Consider the following 16263-nt stretch of genomic DNA (forward strand, 5'->3'; position numbering starts at 1 on the left):
TTATCTCAACCATACTGTCTAGTTGCCTTAATTCTAAGTGCAGTTCAAAAGTCTTTTCATTATGTATACAATATTCAAAAAGTCGGTTTAAATATTTCCTAAATCTTTGCAAAGTCAACTGCCAGCTAGTTTGTGTGCAAGAGAATAAGTCTGCTGATTTTTCTATGTTTTTCTTATTGTCAACAAATCCCACGAAAACTATAAAAAGCAAGTCACTGCGGCATTGGGTGACATGTTCCTTCACTACCACAAACACACAGTCTTGGGACTGGAAGTCAGATGGACTGGGGAAATCAGAACGTATTGAGAGAAACTTGAACACTGCTGATTTTGGTCTTTTTGTGAGATTTGGCAACAATAAAAATATATATATATATATCAACAGTTTTATCCTTTAAGCTTCAAATCTCTTCTTAAGTTCTGACACTTTGATGGGAGGAGGCACTTCCCCCTCATGCGCCTCTGAGCGGTTGTTCTCTTCTGATGTTTTTGAATCATGTGGCGGGTGAGTTTGTGTGTTTTCCCTGCTCCATAACGTGTTGGACGGTCTCCCTGGTTCGGTCAAGCCCTTTACCCTGGACCTCACCTGAAAGCTTGGGCTGGGCCCCTGAGACTGGAAACGTGCTAGGGCAGATAGCACTTTAGGAGGAGAGGGGGTTTGTCTTATCTCTCTCTCCTCTTCCTTTACTGCTTCTGTGCTCCTTTTCTCCTGACCTGCTGGAGGTGTAGGCTCAGCAGTGAGGCTCTGAGGCCCAGGAGAAGCTGTGGTTTCTGGATTGGCGGTCTCCTCTTGTCCTTGCTGCTCCCCCACTGTGTTCTGATCGTGGAGATTCAGTTTTATAAGATTGTTCAAAGATCCTGTCGCCTCTTTGTCTTTCTCCTTCTGGTTCTCCTTTCCCTCTTCTTCTCTTGCTAAATCTTGCTGCATTTGATCTGTTTCTCTTTCTGCTTCTCGCCCTTCAGCTGCCTCCTCATTCTGTTTACCCTCATCTTCCCTCTTTTCGGTTAACCCTTCATCCTCTTGCTTACTTGATGTTAATTTCACAGGTTCCTCTCCTAAACTCGCTCTCTTCTCTTGATCTCTCTTTCTCTCTTCCTCAAACTTCACTTCCTTAAAGTTATTTCTGTTATCTATTTCTTCTCCTTGGTTCCCATTTATCGCTACCTTCACTTCTTCCTGTTTCTCTCCATCTTCTCTCTGTCCCCTTTCTTGTTCCCCCATTTCACATTCTGCCAGCAGACTCTCTGACCCCTCCTCCTCTGGTACACTGGTGTCCAGGCACGGCCAATCAGAGTCCTCTGTCAGGTCTGACAGCTCCTCTGTGGTTTCCAGATTCCAGCTGTGAAGGCTGCCACTGCCGCTGATGGACAGAGACAGGCTTTCTTGGCTGGGGTTGGTTGTACCACGCTGTAAAACAAATCAACAGCCCATGTTGGACCAGAAGTCAAATTTGCGTGTGTGTGTGTGTACGCTCAGTTCCCACCTCTTCTTACCTTTGTGATAAAGTCATGACTGTCTGGTCCGAACAGATCCAGACTGCGTGTGCCGTACAGCAGGCCGCGGTCATGGGAGCTCCGGGAGCTGAGTGTGTCAAAAATCTCCCCAAGCAGATCCATCTCCTCCGGGTCACACAGGAGTGTATCGTCCCCCTCTTCTTCATCCTTCTGGAGCTCCGAGTCAGGCTCAAGTGCGGGTCCAGACACAGCTCTGATAGACAACAGACAACACACAGAATGATACAAACAAGAAAGTACATGCTGTGTATTATATTTTTCTCCATTTCTCTGTCTCTCAACCTTTTTACTACTATATACTATGTGTAGTGTATGAGCTATTTAGAATTTAAGTGTCTGATTTATTCTCAGTGTTTGGTTATTTAGATGGTATTTTTTTCTTTGCTAGTTCTTTGTTTTGTTTAGAAAGAGTTCAGCAGCACCACAGGCACTTAGGCAGGTATATTTAGGACCAGCATGCACCTGGGAAGATTTTTCTACTGAGGCGGAAAGAGCTGTGATTTCTTTGTAATTTGTTCGCCCACTTACCAAGGATAAAATAAAACACAACATTTTTAATTACTATCAGATTTCTTTTTCCTGCATGCAATTCATCCAGTGGCCTGTTCATTTTATGTTAGATTGTGGATGAATAGTCACTACAGGTAGTTTAATCTGTTACCGTACGTCATATTTCATAAACTCACCATATGTTTGTATGTAAGCTCTTAATATGAAAAAGCAGTTGGTAACCATAGTTGCCAGATAAATGTAGGGGAGTAACAAGTGCAATATTTTACTCTGAAATGTAATAAAGTAAAAGTATAAAACCGCGGTAAATAAAAATACTCAAGTAAAGTACAAGTACCTAAAAACTGCACCTAAGTAAATGTACTTAGTTACTTTGCTACACTGCTCACCCATCCCATGTATCTCCAGTGTCCTTCATGTCATCCTGGTCTCTGGGAGCCCTATGTTTGTGAACAGGCCGACGGGGACGTGACTGACATGAGGCAACACGGTAACAAAGCAAAGCGATTGCAAGGCAACATCCCCACAACAAACACAACAAATGTCGGGGTGAATCACAAGGAAGTGACAGAAACAGAACAACAAAAGGTGCAAAACAGCACAAAGAAGCGGCGTAAGACAGTAGCACAGGCAGATTAGGTCATGAAGTGATATATGTGGATGGTATCTCCTATTTAATAAGACATTAAAAATGAATGAGATTTACAGTTGGTGCATGAAAATGAGATGGGGGACTGTTTTGAGAGAAATCTCACCATCCCAAAGTGTTGTGTGATTGGCAGGCGATTCTGCAGGCAGTCAGATTGGGCACGGCGGTGTGACACTGATCCTCCTCTCTGAAGGGTGTGTTCTTCATTGTGGGGCTGCAAAAACACACACACACACACACACACGGAAGAAGTGTTACAGTAAAACGGCAGAATTTGTACCAATTGAAGCACATACCCTCATAAACATGAGCCTACCTTGTGCATCAGCAGGTTTTTCAAACCAGACTTGGCGAGACCTTTGGCCTGGGAAAGATTAAAAAGATTAAGAAGAGAATTGTTTTGTTGCTGCGAACAGAATTTAACAGCCCTCCTCCCATCAAAAACACCTCGGCCTGTACTCACCCTCATGTTTGCTTTGGTCTTCATGTTGAGGATTAGCGCTCCTCCTCCTTTCTGTCAAAAGTGCACATGTGCATCCATGTCGGACTTTTCAACAAGATTTTCCACAAAATGTTCAAATGTAGAAGTGTTTCCATGACGATTAAGAAAACTTACCTTTAAGTTACCGACTAACTGCTGATAAGACTTGCCTCTTCCTGCAAAGAAACAAAAACACAAAGGAGAGAAGATAAAGGATAAGTGAGCGATAGAATATTTGAGACACACACACACAAACACAAACACACACACACACACACACACACACACACACACACAGAGGCACTCACCGCCTGTTGTTTCACACTTTAGGATCTCATCCTCAAACAGGTCATCTGGTTCCTTCCCTTTGTTCAGAATATCCAGGCGGCTGTCAATAAACTAAAAAACAAAACAAACAAAAAAATTTAATTGTTTTTTTAATGTATTATTTACTATATTATTCATTGTAAAACTAATGCAACTTGTGGACAGGACAGTCCCAAAGACTTCCCCAAAACTTTATCAACTAAGATACAATTCTGTCTTTAAACATGTGAAATCTAAATACTAGGTCTCAAATAACAACCCAGACCAGCTGCAACACTCAGTCCATTAGATTATGATTCTCCATCAAAGGTCGTCTGAGACATTTGTTAACCAGCTGCAACATTTCACTTCAACTCTCTGCCCAATGAGCCTTTCTCCAGTGTTTTAGTTGTAGCATCTGTCCAGCAGAGGGCAGCAAACCACACGAGGCATTGGACATACCTGTTTGAAGAACTGTAAATGAATGGCACTCTGGAGGAACTGCCTCATACTGTGAGACTTGTGGTCTAGAAATAGCTCCTCGCTAAAACATATTTCACCCTCCTGCAAAAAAAAAGACAGAGAGAGATAGGCACGACATCTGAGTCCTAAAAATACACACAGACCCAATAGTGATGCAGAGCTAAATGCAGAGAATACAGTAAGTGCTTTAAATGTACACCTAAGTGCAAACAGTGTATTTTAATAAACTATTAATCATTCACTCCACTGTTGTTGTTTTTCTTATTAAAAATAGAAATATTAAAACCTGCACTAAGCGAGTATGTGAGTGACTCACCATGTGACCCTGCAGCGCGTCCCTGTAGCCTCCAAACAGCAGAGCTTGAGCTTTCAGGAAGGCCCGTGAGACACCAGAACCAGGAGACACTGCCTGACGCTTCAAACACACCTTCAGCCCGGACATCTGGAGACATATTTATAATCACAGCTGGGATATTAATCCAGAGAAACCTACAGTGTTACAGCTGTATTCATGATCAAAACAGAAACTTTCCATCAAGTGTAGGTGAAGTAGAAATGCAAGTGCTAGAAAGAGAAAACAGTTTTTATAGATTTTATCCTAGATTTTTCTTTTGTCCAACACAGCAGTCTAGTTGTCCATCCCAGTTACCATTTCAGGAACTCAAGAATATAGCTGTGGGTCTAAACCAGGGTCTAAATTTGGTTCCTCTGCCACAGTTCCTGGCCCCAGAATGTCCCCTCTATGGTGGTTATGCTGTTTGGATTTTGCAGGACCTCTGGAGGCAGAGTGTTGAGGTGCTGGACATCACTGATTAATCCCAAATATCAATCTGCTACAGTTTGTATTCACACTATCTAAAATGACACCAATGTTTTTTTTTAAATTGTTACTTGTTTCATTGGCCTAATTTTCATGGTTCTTTAGATCCGGTGGAAATGCAAAGAAGAAAGTGTAACATAGACTTTTACGTCCTAGTTCAGTTCCTGTGTTTCCTGTGCCCTTTGACTAAAAGGTGTCACACCTTTTTCTTTTTTAGCTGGTGGTAACAGACCACTAGCTAAAAAAACATTTGAATAACATTCTAGTCACATTTTTTTTTTCTTGTGTTAAAAACAAAATCACAAATTTTTAAGCAGGAAACAACAATGAGACTCATATATCATACAAACACACATAATGATAATATTTATTACCACATCGGAAGGTATCCTTTTAAGGTCGTCAAAGGGGGTTTCTAGTGTGTTTGTGTCCACATTTAGAATAACAACTTCCTCCAGCCCACGACTCCTCACCCTCTGTCAGACACATACAGAGACACAATTATAATCAGCTTGGTACGTCTGTTTGTGGGGACAAACCTGGTAGACTCATTCGTTTGGTAGTATTTGAGTGAGTTTTAATGAGTAGTTTACCTCAGATAGACTGGTGTGGACCCCTATTAGGTAAGGCATCGGTGCACTGTAACCAAAAAAACAAAAAACATGTGAATCCAAAGTCAGTGCATAGCTAGCTGGCTAGATAGACAGACTCCCTTACCAGCAGTAGTCCAGTAGGTGGGGTGGCAGGACAGGTATGAAGATGTGTTGCCAGTACATGGGGTATAACACAGCACTGAGTGCATGCACGCAAGAGGTCAGCTACACACAATACAAAATGGAGATTGAATTCAGATGATGAACAGCACACAGGACTCACAAGTACATCAGTGTGGTCGATTATAGGCTACAAATGGTGGCCCATGTGTGATTTCAAGGCAGCAGTGGAGAGGATTCTAGTTGTAGTGAATTTATTTTCCCTGTAGCTGCATCCAGCAGAAGTTGGTTTTTGTCTTCACTGCGATTAGGTGAATGTTAAATTAGTAGGACTTGGGGTTAGACAATGTGTCACAAATAGTTTTGGTGTAGGGTAAGTTTCCAAAGAGTGAACATGGTTCTTTACACAGAAGTAGACGTAATGCTATAAAAATGGCAGAATGATGAGTAATCTTACAGTGCTGAGTTTGCTGGCAAAGATCAGGATGCGTCTCTCAAACAGCATGCTGGCGTAGAGCTGAAGCAGGTTCCCCACATCTACTGCCACAATCAGCTCTGTCAAGTTCCTCTGTCAGACACATGAAAACACATCAGTTTGAAACCTACTTTGCAAAGGATAAAAGAAATAAACTTTGAGTTTAGTTAAGTCTAACATACGTTTTCAGGGATGGAAGGGAGACTTCTGGGGTCTGGCGCGATGAAGTATGGAACCTGGGCAAAATGAGTGAAATAAAACACCATTGAGAAAACTGCGCAAATTTAATGGAAGCGTTTTTGTTTTCAGTTGGATTAGTATCTTTAGCATTGTGCAGACATGCATGCATTGAAGGTTACAGGACCAGACTTTAGATCAGATTTCATTCCAAAACTCTGTGTCCATTAAACAGCAATGTTAGATGCAAACTACAGCGTGTTTCTGTAAGCTTATGTGTTGATGTAAAACAGCTTTGAAGTTATAATCTTTGGGATTTTAAACAAATCCCATTTTTTTCTCTCAGGCATTTTTTCTTCAATGGCTGTTCTTTGTATTTACAGTCAGTAATTTCCTCTCTGTGTAGAGGTTTTCATTGTTGTCTGCCATTCCTGCTCTGGATTAAACTTGCCATTCATTACTAATGCAAACCAGAGTTCTTGGACCTGTAGTATTAAACTTTGGTGTTACCGTGGTAACCATGTATGTCACCAAATCAATCAGGACTGAAATCAAATATATTACAACTTTGATAATATTGTCTATATTGTCTATATGTCATATCATAGAACTGTTTTAGATGAATGAATGTTTCTTTCAAGTGGAGGATTTTCCATTTTGGAATGAAAATACACAAATAGCAAAATTTTTCCGGCGAAAGCTTCAGGTCCAATAATCGCTTGTTTCCTCAGCCCAAGTTTGGCCCGTATGCTTCCACACCTGGGCTAATTCTGGCTGTTGTCCTACAGTGTTGTCCGATGGCCAGGAAGAATTTCTGTGTCTGCCCCAGAATTGGTCCGAATGTGGAAATAGAGTCTGACAGTCAGGCTGTGTGTGGGCTGGACTTGGGCCGAGGAACCAGGCATGTATTGAGCCAGAAGTAACAAGAATATGTGGCCCAAGTATTCGCCAGAATAATTTTACTGTAGCTTTGAGCCTCATGGAGACATTTCTTGTAAGACAAAACATTTGATTGGAGTCATGGGTTATACATGGACTATGAATACATGCAGTTCGCTGTTCCAAAGGTCACAATGACAGTCAATCAAGTTTGGCTTAAACATGACACTTAAACATGGCTTAAACTGAAGGGGTGAGAGACAAGGTTTTAGTCCACATACATCAGGTTTAGCCATCAAGCATGGACAGCTGACGATTTCTAGCAGGAGTTAGTCTGTCTCAGCCTGGCAATTATTCCAGACCACATGAACTCCTGTGGGACTCACCCCCTCTTGTCCCCCCTGGTGTCCAACAGGATGGGACACCTCTGTGCTGACCAATAGCTGCTCTCCCTCAGAAAAAAACACAACATGCTAACCACTGACAGAAAACTGCCACAAAGTCAAGTGTGACCCCAGGTTTTTTTTTTTTTTTTTTTGGCTAATTAGAGACTTACCATCTGCAGAGTGACAGATCCAGCTGCCAGTGGTATGGACTGCTTGTAGAGTGCCGCCAGCAGCGCTTTCATCTCACTGGTCTGTTGAGAAGATGATAGCCGTAATGTTAAGGACAATGCGTGAAATGCATGAGAATAATGCAGGAACAGGAACACAAGCAGGGGAAACTCACCTGTCCTTTTGCCAGGCAATCAGCCAAGTTGTTGAGAAGTTTGTAAAAAACTTCAAACCATGGAAGATAGCTGAAATTAAATTGAACAAAATGGTTTTCATCATGGTTTAATCTGGCATGAGAATAATGACTTTAAACAACCCCCCCCCCCCCCCCCCCCCCACATACATTGTCATGAGCACGTACCTGAGTATGCAAAGGCAGGTATGTGTGCTGTTGGTGAGACGACAGAAGCCGAAGCGCTGGCATCCCTCAAGGTCAGTCAGAACAAAAGTAAAGTGCTGCACGGCCACTACATCCCTGACTCTGAGCAGATGAATGTAGTGAGAGTTGCACATATGAAAAAACAAACAGGCTAGAAGATGAAGTAAAGAGCAAACCAGCCCGTTTATACTCACTTTTGTATGTCATATGGGAAGCAGAATCTGGGCAATGTTTGACAGGACTCCTAGAAAGTGGGACATAGTCGTGTGTGTAAAATGAAACTTGAAAAACCACCTAAAAAGATCAAGAGTGCACAGCCATGCTGGTGGTTCTGCAGTTGCTGATGTTCCTAGGGGAGTGCCGAAAAGTCAGGGGATTTATCAAAGTTGTTTCAGTTCACCATGAGGGGAATATTCTGTTTGAATCACATCTCATTGCAATCCATCCAATAGCTGTTAAGACATTTTGCTCAAACGTGAACCTCAAGGCACACAATTCTCAAGGATTCATCTTCTGGGAACCATGAATGTCTGTAAAGAATTTCATGGAACTTCAAATAGTTATTGAGACAATATAGTCTGGACCAAAGTAGTGTACTGACAAACCAATTGGCTGGCATTACAACCCCTGGAGCTGCTGCTAATGTGGCTAAAAACAAGCTGCTATGACCAATGTGACAACACATCCTCAAAAATTACAATTTACACAAATACGGTGTGTCCAGTAGCAGGAGACATGAAGAGTTACCTCATCACTGAAGTCCTCTGGAAACTGAAACAGTACACCAGGATCTGTAATATTGAAAAGAATGAATGAACATCAGTGACAATACTCCGTACATTGAGAAGCAAAGTCTTTCTGTTTTACTAAGTAACAATAAGTGAAGTAAAAAGAAAATAAACATTTGTGAAAAATTATTAAAAATAAGCAATAATAATTTAATAAATGTTGCAAGACACTAAAAAAGTATCTATTGCTTTTTTTTTTTTAACCCTTTCAGCTCACACTCAGCTGCTCAGGCTGTCAGATTATCACAACATGTCCCCATCTGGTTCAAGTGCGACTAGACAAGGCTGTGTGGTTTGACTGATCACATGACAGGAAGTATGAGCAACTCTCAGCTTGACAGAAACATCTTTATATACACTAAGTCTTACATTTCATCATTTTATTTTACAGGGATTTTTTTAGTGTTGCTTTTTGGGTTCGAAGCCAGGTTCAGATGATGGCTAACAGTCGGGTCGTGTGTCATGCAAGAAAATGACAAGAAGATGACGGAGAGAGTCACAGGAAAAGTATTTCAGGAACAATTTTAATCAACTTCTCTGTTACCGACAAATCACTCTGCACATATAAATTGCTCCGTTGCAGATAGCACACTTTTAGTGGTCCATGGAGGCTGAAACAAAAGCTGGGAAACACAGTACTTGCAATTACTAAATGGGGGAAAGTGCAATGGTGGGAAGGAAGACAGAGGCCTCACCTTTGTCTCTGGCCACAGGGCAAGTTGCTTCAAAGAACCAGTAGAAGGTTCGCTCAGGGTTTTGTCTGAGAAGAAGAAAATTCACAGCAGTGATGTGAGATTACTCACCACACATGGTCACATTAATGTTGAGACATTCCAGTGAATTTATTATATTACTGAAAGATTCTGCTTGGAGGTAAATATAAAACAACTGTGCTTTTAAAGACCAAGGTAAAATGTGATATATTTATCGCAGACAGGTAGATGGTTCTACAGAAAGTATTTAATGTGATTACATGAAGATATTCAATCGCTGGTTCTACTTTGATAAGAAACAGTGCAGTGTATGGCAATTGATACAGGGCAACAGAGTTGCTGCAGGAAACTTCCTGTGCAGTTGTGAGAGGAAGTAATAAAACCACAAGAACAGGCTGACGGGCAGACCAGTGATGATGGAAGTTGAACAAAAAACGACATGATTGACTTACTTCAGTCTGGAGCCCATGCTGTCTGAATGTGACTGTGTCCATGTGTTTGTCCAGGGGTACGGAGATCTTCAGCAGGTGTGTGAGATGAGAGTCACTCCTCCCCCCCCCCAACCAATTTAGCGGTGGTGTAAACAACAGCAGAAGCCGCAGCCTGCACATTCAGCACCGGAGTGACAGAACACTTCCTGATCTATCTCATTATGTGCGTTGTGTCACTGTGAATGACGTCTGTTGTGAGACCACCTCTCCAAGTAGTTATGCATGTTCACACTTCTTTTGTGACTTATTTTTTACCTAGCCTGTAATTGTTAAAAAAAAAAGAAAAGGTAAAAAAAAGAAACTATGTATTTGCATGAGCAGCTGCAATAATCAAGTTGTAGAAAGCACGTTTTTGTGACCTCAGTGATATTTGCATTTTAAAAAAATTCCCCTTCTTTCCTCCTACTTTGATTTCACTTATCTCTACACTACAACCGTTGCCTAAACTACAGTAGAGTAATACAGAGAGATAAACTACAGTATTATATAAAGAGGAACAGCCATTTAATTGAAACAAATGGTCTCCATGATTTATGAACCCTTTCGTAGTGAGCCAAGAACACCAGAGCTGCTATTTCAGATCCCTTTATCACTGGATTTATATAGAAAGACATGCTTTTGTATATCTAATATATCTTACATGGAAGGCTCACTGGCATGGCGTGTCCAGCTGTTGCTCAAATAAACATGCTGAGCAAGTATTTATATCATAACAGAGCATTTGCCGTTACAGGTTTCATGGTGGAGAAGAGGCAACAAGGTGTCCACATCCTGCTCAGAGAGCCACCAGTCTCACCGATCTCATACTGCCTCCTTGTGGTTTTCAAGCTGCACTGCCTAATCTGTGATCAACACAGGTCTCCATTTTGGTTTGCTTCATGCTGTGACATCCAGAGTAAAATCCTCAACAGCTGCTGAGCGAACTTTACTCACATAAATATCAATTGTATTTATCTCCTTGATTTGTTTGTATATCATTTTAAAATGAAGAACTTCAAACAAACACAAGGGATTTTTTTTTCCAACAAGTTTATTTCAATCAATGCCAAATTAGACACGTGATCAAATTCTGGTCAATTGAACAGTTTTACTGAATACTTGGCCCGATGATGATAAATGAACATTAACAGAAGGCTACTGACAAAAGACCACAAGCACACCTGTGTTAGCTACCTCTACATGAGCACTGAGATGGGAGAGTCAGTTTAGTGTTGTGAATCCTACTCTGGGTGGAGGAGAAGGGGGGATGTCGATGGAAGAGAGCGCAAAAGCAGAGAGAAAAGGAAACAGAGGGAATACAGGGACAAGAGAGCTGGGAAAGGAGAGTACAGTGAAAAAAAAAGTCAGAAGAAGACAGCAGAGCAGGGCTGAAATCAGTGGATGGATGGTTGGCTGGAATTATGACGAGTGCAGTGGAGAAACGATGAGTGATTTTAGCCTTAGGCCACCTCCTCCTCTCCCTCCTCCTCAAACTCTCCCTCCTCAGCTGTGGCGTCCTGATACTGCTGGTACTCGGACACCAAGTCGTTCATGTTGCTCTCCGCCTCGGTGAACTCCATCTCATCCATGCCCTCGCCGGTGTACCAGTGGAGGAAGGCCTTGCGGCGGAACATGGCGGTGAACTGCTCAGAGATGCGCTTGAACAGCTCCTGGATGGCTGTGCTGTTGCCGATGAAGGTTGCGGCCATCTTGAGCCCACGGGGCGGGATGTCGCACACGGCCGTCTTGACGTTGTTGGGGATCCATTCCACGAAGTAGCTGCTGTTCTTGTTCTGCACGTTCAGCATCTGCTCGTCCACCTCCTTCATCGACATGCGGCCGCGGAACACGGCGGCCACAGTCAGGTAGCGGCCGTGGCGCGGGTCGCAGGCAGCCATCATGTTCTTGGCGTCAAACATCTGCTGTGTGAGTTCAGGTACAGAGAGGGCTCTGTACTGCTGGCTGCCCCGGCTGGTCAAGGGGGCGAAGCCAGGCATGAAGAAGTGCAAACGGGGGAAGGGCACCATGTTCACAGCCAGTTTGCGGAGGTCAGCATTGAGCTGGCCGGGGAAACGCAGGCAAGTTGTCACCCCGCTCATGGTGGCGGAGACCAGGTGGTTGAGGTCTCCGTAAGTGGGTGTCGTGAGTTTGAGGGTGCGGAAGCAGATGTCATATAGGGCCTCGTTGTCGATGCAGTAAGTCTCGTCTGTGTTCTCAACAAGCTGGTGGACAGAAAGGGTGGCGTTGTAGGGCTCCACCACTGTGTCTGACACCTAGAGGCAAAACACACAAAGGTCAGGGTGACGAAGCGCCAGAAGAGGAAAAGACACTAAACAGCAATGTGACATAATCACCGTACCTTAGGAGAGGGCACCACGCTGAAGGTGTTCATGATACGATCGGGGTACTCCTCCCGGATCTTGCTGATGAGCAGAGTTCCCATGCCAGAGCCGGTACCACCGCCCAGGGAGTGTGTGAGCTGGAAACCCTGGAGGCAGTCGCAGCTCTCAGCCTCCTTCCTCACCACATCCAGGACCGAGTCCACCAGCTCAGCCCCCTCTGTGTAATGGCCCTTGGCCCAGTTGTTACCCGCTCCACTCTGGCCTGGAAGGAAAGGATTAATTACAATCTGCCCTTATTTCTTGCACCAAAAAGATCTTAGTTTACCATTTAAACTGAAAAACTTTATTTTTCAATATGGACTGCAGCAGTTCTCACTAATATGCCCATAATCAATATGACATTTTCTTATGCTGTGTAATAAATAACATATGTTCAAGTATGTAACCGATCGTGTGTACCAAAGACAAAGTTGTCGGGTCTGAAGATCTGTCCAAAGGGTCCGGAGCGGACCGAGTCCATAGTGCCTGGCTCCAGATCCACTAGGATGGCCCTAGGCACGTACTTCCCACCTTGAACACAAATGAACGTGTCAGTGAGTCAAAACCATTCATTAGAAAACAAGACAGAATATTAGAAGATCGAAATAATACATTTGTATGGCTGTGTTTTAACGCTCCTGACCTGATGCCTCATTATAGTAGACATTGATTCTGTCCAGCTGCAGGTCGCTGTCTCCATGATAGGTTCCTGTTGGGTCGATGCCGTGCTCATCACTGATCACCTCCCAGAACTACAGACAGGTGGATGGGTGAGATTAGGCAGAGACCAGTTCATAAAAACATGCTGAATTTAACTACTGACATTTTAAAGTTTTAGCAGAGGAATGTACAGTAAATGGCCTGCTGTTTATTTTCCACTTTACAGTCTGGTCTACTTGTTGAGCCACAGCAGCGTCACCATGTGAATATTATGTAGCTGAAACAATCGATTAATCAATTAGTTTTTCAACAACAAATAACTGACAGCAAATTTGATGACTGAATAATGATTTAAGCAAAAATACAAAGTATTTCGTGGTACCAGCTTCTCAAACATGAGGATTCGCTGCTTTTATGCATACATTTGTAAATATCTATAGACTTTGGACTGTCTAGAAAAAAACAAAAGCAAATAAACAGCTGATCTCAAGACATCAGGTTGTGACGGCAGGTTTTCTCTCTGTCGTAGCTCAAATTATTAATCGGTTAGTCAAGAGAATGTATTTACTGATTAATTATTGAAGAAAAAAATAAAATCGGTACAGGGAAAATATTTGAATAATCAATCTGTGGTGCACAGGTACCATGACAAGATGGTTTGATCTGCATTTGAAACGAGGCTGACGCCATGCACATTACGTGATGCAGGCATGGTAATAAAACATCAGCCTATAGGCTGATTTGTTATTATAATTTAATATGATCTAATGTGTGTTGAAGAACTGCATGGCTGTCCGCCGGCGTTCCAGTGCATTCTGTGTCTGAGCCACACCCCTCCCTCTCTCTCTGCACGCACACACACACACACACACACACACACACACACACACACACACACACACACACACACACACACAGGACTGTCGTCTGTTCATTCATTTCATTAATTTCATCAAAATCCTCTGATCTCAGTAGAAGCACCAGTCTCCTCTGATCCACACCTGTGCTCCATCACAGCCACCCTCTGTTACAGTGATAGCGGATCACTTTAGGTGGATGCGCTCGTTTAAAAGGCATCAGGTCACAACAGAACAGCGGGGATGTCTCTGCTTGCCACCGCCCATCCTACAGGATGCTATTGTACGCTGCCTCCACCGTAGTCTTACACAACACTTTCCACTCCGCTATACTGACCTAATTAGTGTTTCCTGCGGACAGCACGGCCTCTTAACAGCCGACACGTCGGCAGCAACAAGAATAAACTTGAATTCACATAAATCCGACATGCAGCTAACAGGTCAGAGAAAAAAAACACCACCACCAAAACACCCCGACGGGTGTCTGCGTGTGTTTTCATACCTTTGCTCCAATCTGGTTCCCGCACTGCCCGGCCTGCAGGTGAACTATCTCACGCATGTTGTCGCTGCTGGAGAGGAACGCTGGAGAGGAAGCTGACGACGGGGCTCCGGTTCTGCTGGCTGCTCGGTCCTGGCCCTCCCGGTTCAGTAAGACAGCCTGGCTGAATGGCGGAGGAGCTGTGGCTGCGCTGTAAGCCCTCCGTCTCGCCCTTCCCACCGTCCGCGGCTGCGCCGTTCCTCCCGGTGCTGCAGCATGACGTCATCGCCATGGCAACGGGAACCGGGCACAGCCGGAACGCTGGGCAGCTGTTCGGCGCTGGCTGGCTGGCTGCAAACCCGCCGGAGCAGACGCCGGTTGTTGTTGGGGGCTGACATGCCTGTGAGATAAAGAGTGGAGAGATGAACGACCTTAAAACTTGATGTGGGCCCTCTGAAGCCACAGGCCTGCGCCATGTGCAGTGTCTGAGTTAACTCTGAGGGTGACGGGTAAATGTGTGACCGAATAACCAGAATGTTGAATAAACCGTTGCATAGGTTATAAAGACAGTGTCAGAAATGCTCTGGCATGGTACATTGTTAACAATGGAGCCATTGAGCAGTAATGTGGAGCTTATGTGAGCCTGGGTGGGGGGTTTTTTTGTTAGTCACTTCCTGGATGAAGGAATAATGCTGGCATGAGATGGATTCACTTGTGGCATGCAGAGACTAGCAGTAATGTGAACTTTTGCCTCAGTATCAAAACCTTCAAGTCAGTTTTATTTATATAGCCCAGTATCATGAGTCACAGATTTACCTCCAGGGGTTGTACAGAGCAGAGCAACATAGTAAAATTACAGTATGGACGATCAGGATGACAATATTATAGCAACTTCCATGTGCCGCACAGCCTCCACTCCACCATGGAGACCTGGAGAAACAGGACACACTACACAAACACACAGAAGACAAAACTCATGTAAACCATTCGCACATATAGGAGACAGGTAACAAACACACAGAGGACAAAAATCCAGATGCAAAACATTTGGATCAAGACACTGAATGGCAGGAGATGAGTGAGAGAGAGAGAGAGAGAGAGAGAGAGAGAGAGAGAGAGAGAGAGAGAGAGAGAGAGAGAGAGAGAGAGAGAGAGAGGAGACGTCCCAGGATGGTGGATGGTACAGCACTTTGAAGCCTGAGAGGAAAGAGAGGAGAGGGAGAAGAAAATAGAATATCTATCTACCTATGTAGAAGGATATTGGTAAACAGTACAAGGGCTGACATGATCAAAGAATAAGCCAGTCATTGCAAGTTGAGGCACAAAGATGAGTTTCATGCTTTAACAATGCCAGACAGTCTGACATTCTCAGGAGGGAGGTTAATTCGCAAGAAGATGTGGCCTGTGTTTACATGCACTCATTGTGTCTTGGTAATGACTCTCACCCTGCTTTTGGGACAAGTGGTTAGCTTGGAACATAGAGACACAATCCCTGTCAAAACCGGATCAACCTCAATCTGGGCCAAAAATTGATGCTGGGCCCCAACATGCCCTGTATCACAAACTTGGTCCTGTGTCTGTGTCTGAAGGTAAAAGTGTTTTTGCATCTCACAGGGTGCTACAACTACGGAAAGAATGCAGAGGACATGACCTCAGTATCCTCAGTGAATATTTTGCACAATTAAATGTTGTCCATGTCAGGGATGTTATTTTGTTTGTGCTGTTGCCTGTAGAGACAGGAAGTTTGAAAACAGAGCCTGGAAGGGAACGAGGAAGGAAGCAGAATGTGATAGTCTGCAAATGGGATGGCATTCTCCAACTTTACAGCAGGCAGAATTTTCCAAAGAAAACACCAAAGGTGATTAAGGAGGCAAAATCACAAGTGATCACTTGCTGAACAGCAGACTTACAGTCTAACGGATGGACCCACACACAGTCTGGATATACAGTATCTGGATTCAAGATTGTAGATCAT

The 16263-nt window shown here is 43.6% G+C and overlaps 2 protein-coding genes across 3 annotated transcripts; both read right to left on the reverse strand.

The window, feature by feature from the left end:
• Positions 1-376: 376 nt before the first annotated feature.
• On the reverse strand, positions 377-10073 carry dennd1c (DENN domain containing 1C). Of its 2 annotated transcripts, XM_041035609.1 has the most exons (23): positions 9895-10073; positions 9425-9489; positions 8689-8732; positions 8136-8185; positions 7924-8043; positions 7738-7807; positions 7565-7645; positions 7395-7460; positions 6135-6188; positions 5935-6045; positions 5482-5582; positions 5358-5403; positions 5139-5240; positions 4261-4386; positions 3924-4025; positions 3464-3554; positions 3291-3331; positions 3138-3188; positions 2991-3038; positions 2781-2888; positions 2415-2497; positions 1495-1708; positions 377-1408 (listed from the first exon to the last, which is right to left on the reverse strand). In XM_041035609.1, exons 1-23 carry the CDS (start codon positions 9909-9911, stop codon positions 395-397), a joined length of 2805 nt encoding a protein of 934 aa, XP_040891543.1. In that variant the 5' UTR covers positions 9912-10073; the 3' UTR covers positions 377-394. The 2 variants fall into 2 exon arrangements, with proteins under 2 accessions (XP_040891543.1, XP_040891544.1); XM_041035610.1 differs by lacking the exon at positions 7395-7460.
• An 880-nt stretch (positions 10074-10953) lies between these two features.
• On the reverse strand, positions 10954-14521 carry LOC121180353 (tubulin beta-4B chain-like). The gene is made up of 5 exons (XM_041035689.1): positions 14313-14521; positions 12937-13045; positions 12714-12824; positions 12272-12516; positions 10954-12185 (listed from the first exon to the last, which is right to left on the reverse strand). The coding sequence occupies exons 1-5, from the start codon at positions 14367-14369 to the stop codon at positions 11373-11375; spliced, it is 1335 nt and encodes a 444-aa protein (XP_040891623.1). The 5' UTR covers positions 14370-14521; the 3' UTR covers positions 10954-11372.
• Positions 14522-16263: the final 1742 nt, after the last annotated feature.

The sequence above is a fragment of the Toxotes jaculatrix genome, chromosome 4, assembly GCF_017976425.1.
Source record: "Toxotes jaculatrix isolate fToxJac2 chromosome 4, fToxJac2.pri, whole genome shotgun sequence".
Lineage (NCBI taxonomy): Eukaryota > Metazoa > Chordata > Actinopteri > Toxotidae > Toxotes > Toxotes jaculatrix.